The sequence below is a fragment of the Aythya marila genome, assembly GCF_965140915.1.
Source record: "Aythya marila genome assembly, chromosome: 15".
NCBI lineage: Eukaryota > Metazoa > Chordata > Aves > Anseriformes > Anatidae > Aythya > Aythya marila.
Window position 1 is genome coordinate 14,538,806 of NC_139056.1, and position 19,936 is coordinate 14,558,741.

Consider the following 19,936-nt stretch of genomic DNA (forward strand, 5'->3'; position numbering starts at 1 on the left):
GTGTTCTGGCTTTAAGTGAAGACTATGTTATGCATCTTCTGCAATTACCAACAAAACTGAGCTTTCCCAACTGTTTCTTTACTCTTGGTTCTATTTGGATTCTCTGGCCAAACTGAAAATGTGAAAGAAGATATGTCAAGCATACGTTGTTGGGAAGGGTATATGCATACATGGGGATTATTTTTACAGTTGTTTGGGTATCACAAACTAGTTGTAAACACTGACTTTTTGTTCACTATCAAACTGAATAGCGGTTTCAGCTGGATTGAATTAGGTTTTTGCATCTTTAGCACTGAGTTTTTTTGGCTTGTGGGCACCACTCGCATTCAACGCGATGACTGAAGTTCAGTTGTTCAATGAGTCTACCTAAATTTGAGCTCTTTGCATGACTATGACTAAACTGTTACAACGCTACCAGTGGGAAGGTGCTACCGCTAAATCCTTGATATCTGTGCACCCAGGTTTTTAAACTACAGTTTCTGAAGAAATGGAGAGGCTTTTAATCAACTACGGTAAATTATCTGTGCCACATCAAGGTAGTTTAAAAGAAGTGGTTGAGCAGTTGTGTGGGAACCAAAGCAGTTCATATAAACCAGAATTTCAAGTACGGTCAAGATAAGCCACTTCTGGAATGAACTAGTTATTTAGCTCTATAATGAGAACGTTTTCCCACTTATATACTTATGTATACAGACAGATACGCACATGCAAAGTATCCATATGAAAAATATTATTACTACTAATAAGAATGCCCTAAAGCTACAATAAGCAAATAATGCCTCCCCAGCCAGCATTAAATACTTGTTTTTACTGAATTAAAAAAGAAAGCCACAGTAATCAAGTTCTGCCATTGAAACGCATTCAAGAAAAAAATAATCATGGGGAAAAGTTTGTCCAAAAGCCCCAGCTTCTGGATTCATGATTATCAAGTATTTAGGGATGCAAATAAATGCAAGTATGCCTTATGCTAAGACCTATATAAATACCCAGTGATACTTGTTTGGCTAACTTTAGTCATTTATCCCTTTTCCATTCCATTTACTCTTTAAAGGAAATGTTCTAATGCAAGTCAGAATGCTGTGAATTCTCGTTATTGATATCTGTCGTTGCCTGAATTAGGAAAAAACAGAAGATTTTGTTGTCCATTAAAAGATCAGTTTTTGTAATACTGCATCTTACGAAATAAGCTTCCCCAAGACTCATGTATGGACTGGCCCAAACATTCAGAAGAAAAGCTCTATTTATCTTCGGATTTGCTTGAGTGTTTGTCTGACTTTTGCTTTGCCACCCTTTCTTTTTCAAGGGGAAAGTGAGTGTGGTGATCTTTTTTAGGGAAGGGTTGTTCAGATGGCTTTAAGGCAGTGTGTGTGAACAAAACAGGAACTTCTTATTTCTGGATCCTTTTTTTTTTTTCCTTTGGAAATGGTTCTGCATAAGATCATTTAAAGCTCCTGCTGAATGTCAGATCTGATTTCAGCAAGCCCCTAATTATCTTTAAGGTATATGCAGAGGTATACACACCCTTTAAAACTTTTATTCTTTTTTGTTAAACACTGGTTGGATGTGTACTAAATTTTAATGGCCTCTGAGAAATTTTGGAAGCTCGGGGTACCATGTAAATCGTGTCCCAGGGGTGATAGCTCTTCTTGTGATAGCACTGTTGTGTTCAGCTGTGGCATCAAGGCAGGGCATATTCTGAGCATTTACCAAGGCTTCTCTGTGCTGCTGGAGTGATACAAAATGTGTCTGAATAAAAAGGAATTGAGTCTGTTGTTCATATGCATTGCTATTTTTCATTCCAACAGCTGGAGAAGGATGGATTAACTGAAAAGTAGTATGGGGGGGAGCTAAGCTATTAATTCCTCCTTGTGCTACCATTCACCAAACTGCACAAGATCTGTTCTTAAAAGCATACTCCAAATAAAAACAAGATTATTTTTTTTAATACTGAATTATTTTTTTAAGCATTACTACTGAAAATGACTTTTACAACTGTACCTGCATTGCTTGCTGTTCCAGTCTCTTGCTGGTTTGATAGTGCTTAAAGTTCTACATTGTTGTTTGCTGGCATTTGTGGTCCTCCTCCCCACAAAAGCTTTGAAATGAGATTCAGAGCTTACTCTACAGTCAGGTATTGGCCTCTTTGCCAGAGTAATGCTCAATATGACGAGCCAGTTCTAATTACCAGTGCTGTGGAAGAAATTCAGAGTTCTGATTTTGCAGACTCCCGTGACAGTGAGGTTCCAGTCATCCAAGTATGTTGTGTTTTACCGTGTCTTGGGCATCCTCAAACTGGGAGAAACTCAGACCACAATTGTTGCTTTCTTACAGGGAGCAAGACTGTGCTTCAAAAGTTAATATTCAGCCCAGTGAAATCTGGCTGTTTATTTTTTTTTTTTTCCTTTTATTGCAAGAGCAATACCACTTAAGCAGCAAAGAGCAGTAGCTATGATGTGCATTTATACACAAAGATTTGAAAAGCAAGTTAGAAAAATTGAAGTAATGCTGTATTTTGATGCCAAACTCAGCCAGTATTATCCAATTGCAAAATACACGATGGAAGTTGGTGACAAAACCTACTTATTATTAGCTTTAAGTTGGAGTTTGGTTTTGAAATAATCTGTTTTTACTGTTGATACTTGTGATTTACCTTTAGAAGTATATCAAATGTGTATACATTTGAGCAAAAGTTAATGTGCTTCATTATTGCACAGGCACAGTAGCAATTTCTCTGTAAGTTTCATTTAATTTGAGTCCAAGCTCTTATACTCTTTTTTTGTAATTTATAATTACGTTAATGTGTATATCGATGTATTTTCAAGTTTAGTTTTAGTCTTGTGCTCACAAATTTCTTACGATAAGCTGCTGGTTTTCCTAGTAGGAATTGTGAACAGCTTTAAAAATGTAACTATGAAAGTGAAACCTACTTGGTAAGATAGAAATGTTGAAGAGAACCTTAACTCGAGCACAACAACCTAGCAGCTTCCAGTTCTCAGCTGCATAATATACCTCCTCTCAGCATCTGTTACATACTGACAAGTGTGAGTAGGTGGTAATCTTACTTTTTTTTCCCCTCCTCTCCAACCAAATGTCATGGGAACTAATGTTGAGTGGGTAATGCCCTTCTGTTTTGCTGTGAACAAGCTTGCAGGATATTCTTTTGAGACCCTCTCGTCACTGATCCTGATTGACTTCTGTAATTGAAAAGGGAGCTTCGGTGCTCTCCTCTAGTCAGACATGGCTGTCCGGTAAAGGTGTCTAACAGGGATGTTACCTGTGGTCCAGTGAATGTCTCAGGATGCTTTATCTCTGCTCCTGCCCCCTGAAAATAAAGTAGAGGGAGGGAATCGATCTCAAATGGTGAGGCTACAGGAATGTAGTTGTGTGTTGTTCCTTTAAAAAGGAGAGCTTTAAAAACTAAGATTAAAAAAAAAAGAATTACTTTTTTAAATTACTTTTTTAAAGTTTGTATGTGATCTTTTTGTAAAGGTGAAGAATGTCTTGTACAGTCTCTATACATACGTTCTATTTATTAGCTTAACATATCATCATAGACCTTCTAAGGATCTCGAGTTCAGTAAGATTTAGCTGTAGTTCAGATCAAGAAGTGTCTGAGTCTGAAAACCCCCAACTGAAAGCACGTATATTTGAAATCTTATTTTAGAGCATTTTGTTCAAGAGACATTTTAAGAAAACAATATGTTTTCCTTGGCAATTCAAACGTTTCTAAAGCAGGCAATTGAGAGCTTTTCTGAGGTATTTAGGATCTAATTGACTCAAGTGGCCAACTGTAGCTTAGTAGGTATCACCTTTTATCTTTTTTTCCACGTCCAGTATCAGGTGGGACCTTTGTCATTTTATAAAACATCTTCTACAAACTTCTGAAGCTTTGGAAAAAATCTCATCCCTTCTTGATATTGCTGCAAGAAGACTCCAGCAAGAGCACCTTATGAGAAAATTGTTGTTGGTTTTTTTTTGGTCCTGTGTTTTTGAGTTTGTTTTGGTGTTTTTTGACACACTTTACTAGAAAATAATTATTTTAGAGTAATAACTGTGATTTGGGGAGTCAGCACCGTAGTATTTAGTTTCTGAAAGTGAAATATTTACTACTAAGTTAAATATACCAGGAAAGCTGTCAAAATTTAATTGTCTTAGCAGTTTCTATTTTACAGGATATTGGAAGAAACCTGAAAATGTGCTTTACAAAATAATTAGCCGCTGCTGTAAATACCTTGTGTGTGCATCTCTGTTTACAAAGCAAAACTAATTGCATCTATCCTACCTAAGGAAGTAAAGCATAAGTGGCAGAAATCAAAGGAAAAGCGTATCATTCCTATTTTACCTATGGGGAGTGGAAGGAGTGTGTTTCAACGCTGAGAACTGTGCCCAGAAGGTTTTGGTTATTTATGTAATGCTCTGGTTAGTCTCAGAAAGCTGACTTGGCCTAATCTTGGCACTCAAATCCTAAAAATGAATCGCTGCACTCCTGAGACCTGCAGTGACAGTGTATAATGAGATAGGTACGTGTTCTTCATGCCCTGTGGGAAGTCAGAGGGTTGCCGTGTCTCTGTGAAGAAGCTGGGGGAAGACACAGCACTCACCTTCCCACTCCTGATAAGGACATCTTCCATTTTTTCACTGGTGAAAACTTGAACTGGCAGTAAATGCTGGAAGAACAGGCTGCACGCAGCAGGCTGGAGCTTTATGGGTCTTAACAAAGCTCCTCCCCTTGCTGTAGTCTCAGAAGTTTGCCGTGTTAAAATTAAAAAGTAGTATTTGCTGACGTTTTTCCTCTGTGTTCATTTAGGAAAATAATGTGCTATTGAATGCTCTGCCTAAGCAGAAATTAGTGCTTCTGTGGTGAAGTGCTGGCCATTTGTGTAGATACAAATGTTGCACGGCGGCCCTCTTAGTGAAGTTTAAATAGTTATTTTCATTAACCACCTTGGCAGCTCCTTCATCTTAGGGGCTGATCTTCATACCACAAAGTACAATGTAAATCTCTGCAGAGGGAGGCAGGGCTATGGCTTGGAAAAGGGGGTTTGTTGACTGCCGTTACAGCCTAAAGCTTCACCTCTATAGATTGAGTTAATTGCATTTGGTCACCTTCTGATTCTCTTCTGTATTTTGCTAGAAGCTCCTTGTTTTTCTTTGCACAGCATTTTCAGGATTGTCTGAATTGTCTTTGTGAACGTGGAGTATGCTTATGAGTGTGCATTATAATGAGTTACCGGAGAGGCAGTCCAAGACAAACCACCATTCCCCAGGAAGATTTTTGACTTCTCAGTCTGTGTTTGCATTCCTCCAGGTGATGATAATGGGAAGAAGGCCAACAACCCCAACCACTGTAACTGCATCATAGACCAAATCTTCACAGGCGGACTGCAGTCTGATGTTACCTGTCAAGTCTGCCAGTAAGTGCTTTGTTTCTAATTCTGTGCTCTGATTTGAAACTCCACTCTCTAGTGCAACAGTGTGGTGAATCTTTTCTTTCTTGGATAAAATAAATTCCTGCAAGACAACAACTGTTTTAAGGACAAGATGAGCTAAATACAATCAATTACCAGTTAAACATCATATATTAAGACATGGGCCAAAGGAAAAAAAAAAAAAGCTATCTGGAAAGCATCACAGGCTTATGAATGTAAACTTCTTACTACTGTGAAGAAGGTTGTTATTTTCCAAGTTTGTGAGAAAAATACTTCCCAGATCTCATTGGTTTTGGAAGTATGCAATTGCCACTGCATTTGAGGAAAGTTCTGATACGTAATCGTATTTTCCTTCAGTTACGACCCTTGTGTATCATCAGGAGAGGTTTGAAATAGACTGATGTTATGTAATCTCAGGTACCAGCAAGTGTATGTCTTACAAGAGTAAGAAAAATTGTATTTGTTGTTCTACTGTGTACTGGAGCAAGCTGACTTCTCTTTCAAGATGTTTGGTGTTGCCACAGTTCAGAAGTTAGAGCTCTTGTGGGGGGTTTTTTGGTCTTGCATTCTTTATAATTAGCCACGGTGTCCTGTAGATGGACCATTGTGCTCTCTTTATTTGAATTTGGTTTTATTCTCAATTTTCTGGAGAGATTTGCGGAAGATTCATTGTAGGAAAAAATACGAAATTATGTTCTTTGCCTGGTAGAGCCACAGAATCATATCATAATAAAAAGTTTGTTGTGTAATGATACTGTATTAACATCGAAGCAATTTTAACAAAACAAGTTCGTTTTGAAAATTCACAAGATCTGCACAAATGGAAATGGAAAAAAGGCAGAATATTGTATGCTTAGTGAAATCTTGGAGACAAAGACACAAGTTTTAGAGGAAGAGGGAGCTCAACAACAAAAAAGCATAATGACCACAATCAGAAAATGTTCCTAAAGTAGAACCCAAAACTAAGGTTGCCATTAATATGTAAATGGTAGAAGAAAAAGGATTTGAGTCAGTACAAGATAAAATTTTGAGAAGCTTTCTCCATAGTCTAGCTGATGACTTATATTCAGCTGTCTTGCACAGAAATCTGATCAAGAACATGTACTTCTTGATGCAGTTATTCTTTGGCCTCTCAAATTCCAAATATTGCAAGGGATTCTCATAAGTACCGCAATGCTTAATTCATTGCAGTATTGTGTAGCAGAAATATTTGGCTCTCTTTTTAAGTACTTTTAAGCACTATCTTCCATGTCTGAGCAGAGGACCAGCCTACTGAACTAGCTGGACTGCACGTTGCTCTCATTGTAGACGTTAGCTGGTAGTATGACCAGAACCTCTATCTCCAAGCAACGCCCAACTGGTTCACTTGGAGTCACAGGACTCCACTAGGTGGGAGAGTGTATTCAACAACCATATTTCTGCATTCACTGTAACAAATACATTACCTAAAACATATGGCTTTTAAATATGCAGAAAAACAATCAGTTGTGGGAAGACACTCTGGAGCAAATTGTATTTCTTTTGTCATCTTTGAGTGCCCTCTAGGGGCGATGTAAATCCCATAGTTCTTTAAAGTACAGTATCTGGTGTGCACTCTGAAATGAGAGATCTGTTCATTTTACTTCCTTTAAATATGTATTAAACTGCTTTCTTTTTCATAGTGGCGTTTCCACAACGATAGACCCATTTTGGGACATCAGTTTGGATTTGCCAGGCTCTTCCACCCCGTTCTGGCCACTGAGTCCGGGGAGTGATGGCAGTGTCGTAAATGGGGAAAGCCATGTATCAGGCACCACCACTCTCACAGACTGCTTGCGAAGGTATGAATTGAGACAAATACAATTTTGGTGGGGTAAAAAGAATTTGGCTTCATTCTGTTTTCCACAGGTGGCATTGAGAAATGGGAATAAGTGGTGCTTTGTCATGGCATTATCCACAAACAACATTTCATACATATTTTAGATTTTTGCATAAGACAAAATGAGAAAGATGTAGAAGTTTCAGAGCAACAGTAGGCTTAACAATAAGCAGTCAAACCCAGTTGCCATGTGATGCAAAAAGAAAATAAATTTTACACTGCCTGCTGCCAGGCAGTGTGATTGTATATCATCGAAACCTCAAGAGTCTCTCTCCATGTCATCTGAGCTTTTGACCCTAGCCCTAGAAGGCTACAAGCAAGAAGAGTGTCCTGCAGACTAGTGTGCAACTGGGCACAGAAATCTGTTGTACCGCTTCATAATTTCCATATCAGTGTTCTGGGGTTTGAAAACGAACTGTCTTTGTCTGAAAATAAGATGTCCAGTTCCAGGAGGTGAGGAAACATTTAGCTTCTTTCTCAGTTACTTATGCACTTCAGTGCAATGTGCCCAAGTAGAGCAATGATAAATGTTCAGTTTGGATGTCTGAACCAGAGCACTTTACACTATGATATTTTTTTCTGAATTATGACATAAAAGCCATGAGCAACTTCTCCTGTGGTGTCAGTGAGTCACAAGGAAAAGTGAAAGAAGCAGTTTCAGCATGTGTGGAAAATAGTCTGATCATGTTGTGCATCCTTTTGTTTTTTATTTTTTAATTCAGGTTTACAAGGCCAGAACATCTAGGAAGCAGTGCCAAAATCAAATGTAGTGGTTGCCATAGCTACCAGGAATCTACCAAACAACTCACTATGAAGAAATTACCCATTGTGGCCTGTTTTCATCTCAAAGTAAGTTCACAGGGGGCAGACAGAGCAGGGAACATACATTCCTCTTTGAGAGGATGAGCTAAATTCCTGGACATATCTTCTGGCTTTCACTGGCTGTTCTTTTATGATATAAATTAACATAAGGAACAGCTTGCATGCCTAGCTAGATTTTCTATTAAGATATTATTACATTACATATAATGTAGCTTTGCAGTATGTCTCTGGGAACCTAACAAGAATCTAGAAACAAAATGGAAGGTTAGTACAATACCTGAACGATTGTAAAGACCAATCTTCGATAACATTTACTCATACTGCACAGTAACATTTTTACCCTTCATTTCTACTGGAAGGATACCACAGAAAAGCTCTGTGTTGAAGGGAAGATATAAAAAAGTTAGCAGTTGTAAAGGATTCTTTTATATTCCCAACTAATTAGCTCAAGATAGTTTTCAGCATTTCCAATCCAAATTGTGCCAGGTGCAATGATCATCAGAGTTGGTGCCCTCAGATAGTTTAGTCCTGTATGACTTGTGTCTTAAATATAAAGAGTGTGACTGTGGTGCAGAGCAGGCATCTATCACAGAAGATGACTGTCATTCTGTGTCAAGAGGCAAAGGGTCCTTGAAAAGTGATGCCACAGGCCTTTATGGAGGCAGCCACCATTATAACTTAACTGCATCTTTGATCTGCTTGAACAGATGCAGCCCTCTAATATTTCGAGTGTCTCCTGGGTCAGAATGACAGTCCTCTCATTGCTAGGCAGCAACTGACGGTCACTGTCCTCAGCTCTAACTATGATCAGTGCTTCAAGAAACTCTGGTGGTATTAGTGTCACATAAACTACCTAAAGAATAGCAGCACTTCACCTGTGGCCACAGTGACTGGAAACCTACAAATCAGCAACCTCTGTGCTGTGCACCAGTGAAAGCTTGCATTGCTTCTCCTTTTCCAGTGGGGAAATCAGTGTATTGAAAGAACTCACACTCCTACCTTTTGCACCAGAAGCTACTTTTGGTTATTTAATTCCTACATGGTTTCTAGGCTTTGAACGTTGGCAAAACACCTGAGTAACTTTAGCAGTTTTGGAAGTAGACCTTTGTCTTGTATTTGTTATGGCAAAGTCTGGAGTTTTGCTGTAGCAAACATGTTGTTTTTCTGGTTTATTTTGCAGTAGTCCTCTAAGCTAGTTCAGTACATTCATACTGGAAAATCTAATAATGTCCAACCACAGTGTCACAGTCTCAATGAGCAAGCCGTGTATTGTATTCAATATACGATTGTAGTTTGGAACTGTTGAATAACATAGCAGCTCCATTTCCAGCATGGCAGCAATTTCAAAGTTTATTTTCAAAATCTGGCTTGTACAGAAGCTTGCTAATGAAATGAAGTCTTGGCATGAAAGCATGGAGTGCCATAGGAAGGTCTGCATTCGTGAGAAAGGGCTGGTTCTGCTTTCTACTAGAGAAGGATTTTACAGGCAGAGAGAATTCCCAGTCCTGTAACTTAGAGGCCTTTTAAGACTGTTTGGCACGATCATGACTTCAGATGTTCACCCCCAAATATGCCAGCATTTCCTCAGTTATACCTTGGGTATTAACCAAGGTGATCTGCAGTGGGATGTTCCTGAATGTCTGACTTGGTTGCCTTTTTTTTTTTTTTTTTTTTTTTAATTTAAGAGAGAGGGAGAAAGGTTTGAGGGCATTGGCTTTTTTTTTTTTTTTTTTTTTTTTTAATGCAGAGCAGTTGGCAAGATGTGTAGGTGATTCTGCTCTTTGGACACGGCAATGTGAATATGCTAAACCCCCCCTGCTACACTCAGTTCAATATTTGTGTTATGCAGAATGATTGAAGAATTGTTTTTGATTTTTTTCCTAAATGGTTGTGTTGTCCCATCCATCCAAAATGCAAATACAATTTCATGAGTTAAAGTAAAAAAAAAAAAAAAAAAAAGGAATACAAAAGGTAAGAATTAAAGAAGTCTCAGCTTTTCACGTCTGGATCTGTTGCTAGGGAATTGTTATGGCACCACAATTGGAAAATAATTAACTTGAAGTGTAAATAGAGCAGAATTTCTGAGAAATGGGGAGAGAAGCTGCCTTTAAATAGCAACTCATTCATCTCTTTCTGTTATTTGTTCCTGTTACCATTAAATGTTCGATTGACAAGATGAAGAAAGGGTGGTGGGTATTGCAGGCTGCTTTTGGCCAAGGGACAAGGCTTTTTTATTATCATATTCCATTTTTGCCTTAATTTGAATTGGTATTCCTGTGTAGTCTTGACTTCTGTCATTTGAGATGATTGGATGGGTGGATTAAGTGTGTGAATCCGATAGCTAGAGCTCTGTCACCAGTTCTGTGTGCTAGTGTAGGCAGCAGCCCTGCATTCAAATATTACACAGTACAAATGAATGTGGGGCTAGTTAAAGACTGTGTGTGCTGTCTAATGTATTATTTTAATATCATTTGGGAATACATTTGTGTGGATAGGTACTAAGGTAAACAATCTAATGAATATTATATTTTTCCTCTACAAATTGTGACTTATTTTCCTGGTAGAAATCGTGTTTTATCATTTACTTGGGGATCCCCCCCAGAAAAAAAGTCTGGGAGTGTCCCTAGCTGCTGACTGCTAGTATGCTTTCATGTCATTGTACCTAAGCTTAGAACACTTATAACAGGCTAAATTTTCTGTCTGTCTCAAAAAAACAACAAAAATTCTTCCACTTTGTCTCCAGCGGTTTGAACACTCAGCCAAACTGAGGCGAAAGATCACTACGTATGTCTCGTTTCCGCTGGAGCTGGACATGACACCATTCATGGCTTCCAGGTGTGTACCAAGTTCAAAATCCCCAAAGACCTGGACAGAACTGTTTACCAGTTCCATAAATGTGCAGCATGAAACATGGAACATCCTTGAATCAAGGTTATAGAACAGTATGTATAATGGTACTTCTCCTGTAAGCTTCTCCTTGAGATGTGCATCGTTTCTAAACTAATTTTAGATACACTATTGAATTTTGTGTGTCAGAAAGGGCTTGATATTTAAACATTTTTTTTATTATTAATGTGTGTTATGTTTGTGGGCATGTTAAACTTGTAGATTCAGATCCATCATGCCTTCAGATTTTAAAGATCTGTGCTTTGAGCATCACCTGAATGCACACCCACGGGGTCATCTTGTGTTAGTAGGCAGATTAGACATCAAAATAGTGTCCAACCTAGTAATTCTGAGGTTGTAAAATTCCTTCCTCTCTATTCCTGTGCACATACAAAACTGTTTTTTTTTTTTTTGTTTGTTTTGTTTTGTACATTCAACTTCTGTTTAAAAAACACTTCCAGAAAAGCACATAGTCCAAGTTAAAATAGGTTAAAATCTCTATTCGGTATTTCTGTTTGGCATTTAAACAAACTGTAAGACTTCTCCCACCTCCCAGGTTCAGCAAAGGCATAACACTTATATTAAAAGTACCTTTAAAAAAGGAACTTGATCAGCTCAGTTAAACAAGTATCTATCAGGTATTCCCTTCAACTATACAAGAAGGTATTCAGATTTAATTTGTATTTGAAGCAACACAGAAAGCTCCAAAACGTGGCATCTCTTAACACAGGGGCTCTATTTGAGGCTAAAATTGTAAAAGTAATTTCAAACATTTTTTTTTTCTCCCTGGAGAAAAGTAGATGCTTCTGCCAGTAGAGAAAGGAGAGCCCTGCAGCTCTGTTAAATAGTGTTATATTAAGAATATATGGTTTATTCCAGTTTATTCTGGAGAATTTGAGACTTTTCTGTTCCTCTGTGGTGAATTCTCCCTGGATAGAACAGGCTCTGCTGATGAAAGGTATCAAGCATAATGGAATATAGATGGGATAATCAGGAGGCATAGCTCAGTAATCTGAATTTCATCGCCTATGAAATCAACAGCATAATCCTATTGCTGCTGTCAAAACACAAAATGAATTTACAAGTCAGAGCCAGGATGATTGACCCATCAGAGGATAAGGGATTGATGTAATTAGATATTTTTGCAGGTTTAAAATACAAATCGTTTCTTAACCTTTTTTAAAGCTTTTTGGATAGGGCATCTGACGTAAACAGATCTGTATTTGCAGCTCCGAAGCCTTGACCGGCTGGAGAAATGCTGCTTCCTATGTAGCACTGCTGCAAGAACAAATAAAGCATCTTTTAGCATCCTAATCGGCAGCCCTTCTCTGCTGCTAAGCAGCATTGTGCCTTTGAATTAGGACCTGGATTCAGCTAACAGGCTGTGTCGTGTAAAACCTATTTCCTCGGTTTGGGAAGCCACTGCTTTAAGTGACTGGATTTTTGTGTGTGTGTGTGTTGCAGTAAAGAGAGCAGAATGAACGGGCAATACCAGCAGCCGACGGATAGTCTAAACAATGATAATAAGTAAGTGGTACATTCCGTGACTCCTATTGTGAAAGGTAGTTGGCTTCTAGAAGGAGATGTACAGGCTGCTGTATATCCTGCAGCGCGAAGTGCGTTACCGTGTTTGACAGCACAGTAAGTCTGAACTGTTGCAAAATAAAGCTTCGTTTGCTCTGATTGCATACCCTTTCATGGTTCTGTGGCAGCTCACTTGCTAACCTGAAGATGGTAACCCCAGCAATCGGTCTGTGGGCAACATTAAAGGCTGTGGGTCCAGTATTAAAAGGGGTGGGTGTTTCCTTTAAATAATCAAATTTCTATTGCAATGGCAAAGGAGGTTCCAGAGGATTGAAAGTAAGTCCCAGTTAGATGACCCCAGTAATTGTGGGGTCTGTTGGTCAGGCACGAATTGCAGTCAGAATAACAGAGTGGCTGACACATGACTTGCTCAGGAATTTAAAGTAGAGTCATTGAAACTAACGTTCAGAGCTTTATGGAAAAAGAGATGGTCACACAAACTTCTTTTTTAATTAAGGTTACAAGTTTGGTTGCTGCAGTCATATGCTAATGTCGTGCATTTAAATTCCTCAAGGCATTTCATTTGCACTAAAAGTTTCATTAAGAAACTGGAATTACAGAATAGATTGAAAAACTAACCACCTAGGTCTTGGTGCAGTTGTCATAGAAGCAGATAGCAATCAGGTGTGCCACCTGTGCTCCTATAGGGATTGGCTCGTGAGAGGTCTAGTGTTTAATAACTGTTAGCAAAGAGCTAAAAGAAAACAAAATCGATCACTGTTGAGGTTTGCACGCAACATAGGTTGAAGTAGCTGTTAATGCAGAAAAAGATGAGGTAATTAGGTAACAGCAGAGATGTCTGAGTTGCTTAGTGTGCTGGATGCCAGTAAACAGTTGGGGCAGTCCTAGAATCCTGCATCTAGGACTGAAGTCTTGTCCAGCCTAATAAGATTTCCAGCCAGGAAGAGGGTGACTTTAACACGTGTGGCTCTGTAGACAGTCAGCTGAATTAAGAGCCTTGTTGTGGCACCACTGTGTCAAAAGAGCTCTGTGGTTTTTGAAGATAAGTAGGACAATATCAAGGGAGATTAGAGAGATTATTTTACCATGGTATAGCTGTGTTTGCATCCAGGTTGGAGGATACCATTTTAAAAACAGGCAAAGATTGGAGAACATTACAAAAAGAGCCGCAAATATAACTGGGAACAAAATCTTACCTTTGAACAAAAAAAGGACTTCAGCCTTTCCTGTTAAAGAAAAAAAAAAGTTGAAGCTAACTTAGTATATCAGTACCTTTTTTTACAGCAGAGATGTCAGGTAGTTTTCAGGTTAGCAAATAAATTCACAGCGACATCCAAAAGCTGGAAGTTGAGGCTGAAAATATTCGGCATTTCAAAATAAGTACAGACTTTCCAGATTAAGGACACTTACTCAGTACAGCAGTTTATCGCTGGAAATAGTTAAGATTAGCTATACTTTAGATTACCTCCTTCCCCAACCCCAAAATGCTTTTTTTCTGGTTCACCAGAGTAGCTAGTTGACTAGAGGGAAATAGGAGGTCAGACTAGATAATAGCGGTCCTCTGCAGGAATGCATCAAGATCGATCTATTTTAGAAGAAAAATCTTCAGTAGCTAGTATTGGTGAAGCTGATGGCTGTCATCAGACTGGAATGTTGCAGTAATGGCAAGACAGGGAAAGAAAAATGTGGTTCTTTTTCCCTGGGCAAGGGTGCCCCATTTCCAGTCAGTGTTAAGAGCTGGTGTTTTATTGATGGATCTGATCCCTTACCGTTTCTGTATGTGCTTATGAACACAAGCTTTTGCCTCTTTAAAATGTCATTTATTTTTCCCCTTTTGATCCACGTATTGATTAACTCTCTTCTGTACCAGGTATTCCTTGTTTGCAGTAGTTAATCACCAGGGAACCTTGGAGAGCGGGCACTATACCAGCTTCATCCGGCAGCACAAGGACCAGTGGTTCAAGTGTGATGATGCCATTATCACCAAGGCTAGCATTAAGGATGTACTAGACAGTGAAGGGTAAGTTACGAACTGAAAAGGGAGAAGGAAAAAAAAATTGTCCTTTGGGTTTTTCTTACAGGTGAAAGCCCCTATAACTTCTGAGAAGACTTAATTACTCTCTTCGAATATGTAATGGTTCTCCATGTATGTATGTATCGGTGCTTCAGAGTGTTGATTTGTAGTAGTGAATTGGATTAAGGAAGAAAAGGGGAAGGACAAGGGATCATCAGCAGTGTTCGTAACTGGTGCTCCAAACTCTGGCTTGCTAACGGAGGGGGATCTGAAAACCAAAGTGTTATGGTCACCCAGTGTATAGGAGCAGGGCTATTTGAGAATTCATCTCCTTGACACACTCTGATCTTTGCGTAACCTTTGGGTTATTGTGAGTGTAACAGATTTGAGGAAAAGCCATTAAGAAAATAGTACGAGGCAGTTGCAAGGCTATATGGGAGGCAGGCATAGAACATGAGCTGTTTCTTAGTTCATGTCTTTAAATTGATTTCAGGTTGACATCATGATTTCAGATGCTTGCATTAGACAAGCAGTGGGAGCGCAGAGCAGTAGTTTGCAAGGGAAGCATCTTGGTGTTCCTCATTTGAGGGAAGCACTGGGGATTGGTATATATTTCAAGAATAAGGTAACTTAAAAACTGAAGTCTTCGTTTTGGCATTTTCAACTGTGGAAAGATAAGCCTGCTTTGTTTTTGTTTTAATTATTCATGACATTTCCATTGATTTCTGCAGGCACAGATGTTCAGCTTGCAATTTTTAAAACAGATTTTGCCATCTTTTCCTTTTTTGAACTTCAACTGGGAAGTGCAAAATTTCCTATGACACCTGAATTTTAGTGTTAAATGATTTGAGTAACTCGTGCTTTGAGGTCAGCAGAAGAAATAAGCTTTTCTTCAGTAAGAACTGGCTAGCTTTGGACCTGGGATGGGGTATGTTGGAGAAGAAACTGCCATATGCAAGGAGGAGAGGATATGCAACACAACTGCTGCACATCCGTCTCAGTAAAGGCTAGTTTGATCTCTGATCCATTTTCCTTGGTTCAGATTAAATCTGGCACTGAGTAGATCTGCGTTGTGTGAGGGAAGCTCTGTAGGACTGGAAAAGGAAAAAATAATAATTGAAAAGTCTAAAAATTATGCTGAAGCTTTTTAACAGAGTCATGCAATGACCCTGTCAGTGTGTGGTGTGTAAAGGGTACGTAGAGATCGCTCTGCTTCCCTCTACACGTAACTGCTTGAGAGCTGGGCTGTGTTATGTAGCAGTACGCACACAGTAATTAAGGACAGGAAGAATTTCATCTTGTTAAAACACCAGATTTGAGTACAGATTGAGACATTAGACACATGAGCTGTATTTGATTGGGACACACGAGTTTTCACCCATGTGCCTGGTTCTTCATTTTGTTTCTGTCAGTAAATGGCAGACAGTTTGCAGTAATCCTAAATGTCTGATGCTGTGGTCATACGAGTCTAAAGCAACAGTTGCATCCTAAAGCCACCATGGTTGTGTTTTGTGTCATGGTAGTGTTAAATGGATGCTGCCTGTCTGGACATCAACACAGCCCAATCTTGCAGAGCTTCCAGGTTCTAAGGAGGTTGTACAACAAGAGGGGTTTGACTGCTTGATGGACAAATGTTCCGTTTCCTGAGTTACTGGTAAAATTATTTCAGCTGGCTTCCCTCCTTCTCTTCCATGGTTACTGTAGGGAGCTGGCATGTCCCTGGAATTGCTTCAAATTGAAAAGAAAAACAAAATTAATAGTCCTCATTTTTCACAATTGCATCAATGGAAATACTAATCTGCTATGATGCACAGCAGAAAGCTGAAACTGTACCTCTGCTTTCTTGCAGATATTTGCTGTTCTATCACAAACAGTTCCTGGAGTATGAATAGCCTTATCCAGCAGCTTGTCAGATATAAACAAGGAAGAAAATAAGCAAGCCTTCTGAATCGACACACAAACCTACCTGAAATGAAAAGACCCATTAAAAAACAACTAGCACTGAGCTGTAACAGGACCTACTTGACACTGGCTCAAAGCCTGGCGGAGTAAGAAATGAACAATGTCCAACGTGTATGCAGTCCCGCAAGGACAGAAAGGGGGAAAAAGGAGGCTACAGTCAGTCACTTAACAGAGGAAATATAAAATGAAAGGAATGCTCTGGGTGGGGGAAATGGGAGCAGAGGAGTCCAGGCACTGGTACATCTCCTATGTTCCTCCAAAATGTGTGTGGGAAGGCAAGGGGGTGTACCCTCATCTCCATAAAGCATCTTCTCCATTGGTGCTTCAGCTCCAACGACCAATCATATAACAGTTAAAATTAAAAATCCAAGCCCATTTTTTATGCATATGGGTCTGAAAGCAGTAGAGTGGAGGAGGATGGGATGACACAACTAAAGGACTTTGCAAGTATCTTTTTATTTGTGAATTTTAGTTATTAAATAAATACAGTATGAAACTATTAGGCTCTTTTTTTTTCCAACAAATAAAAGAAATCCTGGATTGTGGAACTGAAGCTACAGTACAGACAGGTTTTCAAGCATGCCTGCTTGCACAGGTAATGTTCAATGCCATCGGACTGCTCGTCAAAAGCATCAGCACAGATTCTTTTCTGTTTTGAGCCCTTTTTTTTGTTTTCTATAAATAGCTATTTTCTTAATTTTTTTTCCTTTATTCCCTTTTTTTCACGAGAATGAGATTCATTAATGCAACCATCAGTAAAAATGAATGAATTGGCGTGTTTATACTGTAAGAGTGGTCTTGGTTCTTTTTTTAAATCTTGTGAATAAGTTCGAATTTCTCAGAATTGCTTGTTTTGTTGTTGCTGGTTTGGGTTGTTGTTGTTTTGTTTTGTTTTGTTTTTTTCCCCCTGTTGCCTTCCAAAGGCATATAGAGCTGATACTTGAAAGAACCTCGGTATTGAGAAATATACCATCTGTTAGAAACGGTTGCTGCTGGGGGCAGCATTGAGCGATAGATCTGCTGCTATTGAGCACTTCTGCAGTGCACTAGGTTTTTAAGTAAACAACACATTTTCCTGGTATGTGCTAGGCTGGTATTGGTTCCTTGTACCCTCCCACATGTATTAACTCCTCACATACTCTCCTTCTCTTTGCAGCCTCCGTATCCGTGTCCTTAGCCTACAGCAGCTGGTGCACCAGCTTGCTTTTGCTTTGTCACAAATGCAGTTTTGTTCCCGTTTTTCTCCCTTCGTCGCTGTCTTTTAAAGCAGCTCGTTGGCCTGCCTGGATACCAGCAGTGGCTGCTCGTGTGCTCTGTCTTGCTCCCAGGAGGCTGGGCTGTGGATTGAATTGCAGCCCATGAGAGAAACCATTCAGAACACAGAGCTTAAAAGAGCAAAAAATAACTTTGCTCTCCCTTAAGGAGCCTGGAGAGAGCCATGTGTTGAGTTAGGCACTATGTAAACTGGCCTAAGGGCCACACCAAAAAGGTCGCTGAGCTCTGGACCCAAACAGATGATCCTCGACTTCAACAGTGCTTAAAAACATGGATGGGGCCTGTCTTTTAAATCAGTACTGCAGAAATAGGTATGGGCCATCTCTAACCTGTCTGAGAGAGAGATAGAAAGCAGACTGTGTAATGACAGAAATGGGAGGAAAATAAGTGAAGCCTGGCTTTGTTTGTTTTTTAAATGAGCGTCTTACAAGAGATGCTACACAAAAGGGTGGTGGAATCGCATTTGATTTGTACGCAAGCTGGAGAGTACAAGGTGGTTTTGTGCATCAGGAGATCTCTGTGACAGTTTGCAACTAGGAGGGAAGAAGAACCGACTAATTGAAGCTCCTTGAATACCAAATCAGACACAGAAAACGTACCGCACAGTGTGCGAGTTACCTAGGCAGCGCGGTTTCTGCAGAAGCGAGAGCGTACTCTGGTTTCATAACCTGTCTTTCCCTATCGTCATGCTTGAAATAATTTTCAGTTGTAATTGGGTACTGCAAAATTTAACCTGAGTGTTCTTGTCGCAAATGAAACGCTGCTGGAGAAATGCGGATGAATGGCACACCCTGCAGGAAAAGGGGGGGGGGGGGCCCTCCTCTCCCTCCCGGAATTGGGCACAGCATCGTGCAGATGCTTGACGACGCTTTTCTGCTACCTTTTAATAATGCAGCAAGCTTGCAGGGGAAGACGAGAATCAGCCTTTCATTATTCCCATGGCTGCTGCAGCCCGCGTCGTCGCCGCCTCGCCCCGATGCTGGAGGAGCAGTGCCACCGCGCGGCAGCTGGGCTGGTGCTGCGGGGCCGCCGCCGCTTTGTGATGCTGAGCTCGGAGCCTTTGGCTGCTGGTCTCCAGCTGGAGCCTGAACAAGTGAATTCTGTTTTCCGCCAGCACGCGCTTGGCCACTGGAGCTAACTCGGTCTGTTTTGTTAATCCTTCAGAAATGAACTGTTTAGGGACAAGGCCAGCCACATAAATCAGCCTTATTTATTTTCTTTCCCCCCCCTCCACACACACACACACACCCCTCTCGAGCTGGTGAAGAGGGCTGTGCTCTGTGCAACCGCACCAGCACGGCTGGTTTTCAGTGGGAGATGGAGAGCAAGGCAGATTTCAGTGCTTTAGTTTGGGCTTTTAAAGCAGAATTCCTGGTGTATTAAAAGCTCTTCTTTCTCCCTGAATTGTACCAGGCAGGTTTCTATTTCCAGCAACAGCAAATCAGCACAGGTTGATAGAGAAGCAGAGAACACTTTCCCTCTTCCTATAAAAATGGAAGGACGGCTGCTCTCACACGAACAGCGCTGCCCCTCATTATGTTTTTCCCCAAACGCAGCCCTTCTCTTTCCCTTCATCTGCCGAGGAGCTCAGGCACGAGGTTTATTCCCTGCAGAGCTGGGAGGCTGCTCTTTGCAGAACTCAGCGTCACCTTCAGGAAGATGCAGAAGTCCTCGCAGAGCAGTGAGACGCTGACGAAGGACTGATGGAGTTGTGCCTCCCTGGTGTGCTAGCAGACGGCAGCGAGAGGCAATTGCTGCAGTGCTTCAGCTGCTGACCCTGCTTGTGCCGGGGAGCAGTTTGGGGCTGACGGGTTTATTTTGAAGTATGATTTTTTATTGGCGTGGCTTGCTCTGTTACAGGGAAGCATCTGAAGAAATGACCGAAACCAAAGCCTGGTACCAGGATGTGGGTTGATACCGGAGCGTACCCTGGGGTTGTACACCAGCGCTGAACTGCGTGCAGCACAAAACCAGCCAGAAGGTGGCTGTCGGTGTCGTACCTTCTCATCGCAGCCCCTGGACTGGGGAGAAAGCTTTGGTTGAGGCTGGTGCCTAATGAAAACCTGAGCAAAAGCAGGAAAGTTGGAAGCAGCTTAAGCCCCCCTGTGGATGCTTGGGCTTGAAGTCAGTGCCCTTAATTACCGA

At 40.4% G+C, this 19,936-nt stretch overlaps 1 protein-coding gene across 4 annotated transcripts in view; it reads left to right on the forward strand.

Annotated features, from left to right (window-relative positions):
• The window catches only part of USP22 (ubiquitin specific peptidase 22), a 98,673-nt gene extending 81,073 nt beyond the window's left edge, over positions 1-17,600 (forward strand). Inside the window, exons 7-13 of one of the 4 annotated variants that reach the window (XM_082772331.1) lie at positions 5,309-5,414; positions 7,091-7,249; positions 8,010-8,136; positions 10,853-10,944; positions 12,460-12,522; positions 14,411-14,560; positions 16,404-17,599. In XM_082772331.1, the coding sequence (XP_082628457.1) occupies positions 5,309-5,414; positions 7,091-7,249; positions 8,010-8,136; positions 10,853-10,944; positions 12,460-12,522; positions 14,411-14,560; positions 16,404-16,446 (740 nt within the window). In that variant the 3' untranslated portion in view covers positions 16,447-17,599. Of the gene's footprint in view, positions 1-5,308; positions 5,415-7,090; positions 7,250-8,009; positions 8,137-10,852; positions 10,945-12,459; positions 12,523-14,410; positions 14,561-16,403 lie in introns of all 4 variants that reach the window. The other 3 variants (XM_082772330.1, XM_082772332.1, XM_082772333.1) reach the window with 3 other exon arrangements.
• The last annotated feature ends 2,336 nt before the right edge of the window (positions 17,601-19,936 follow it).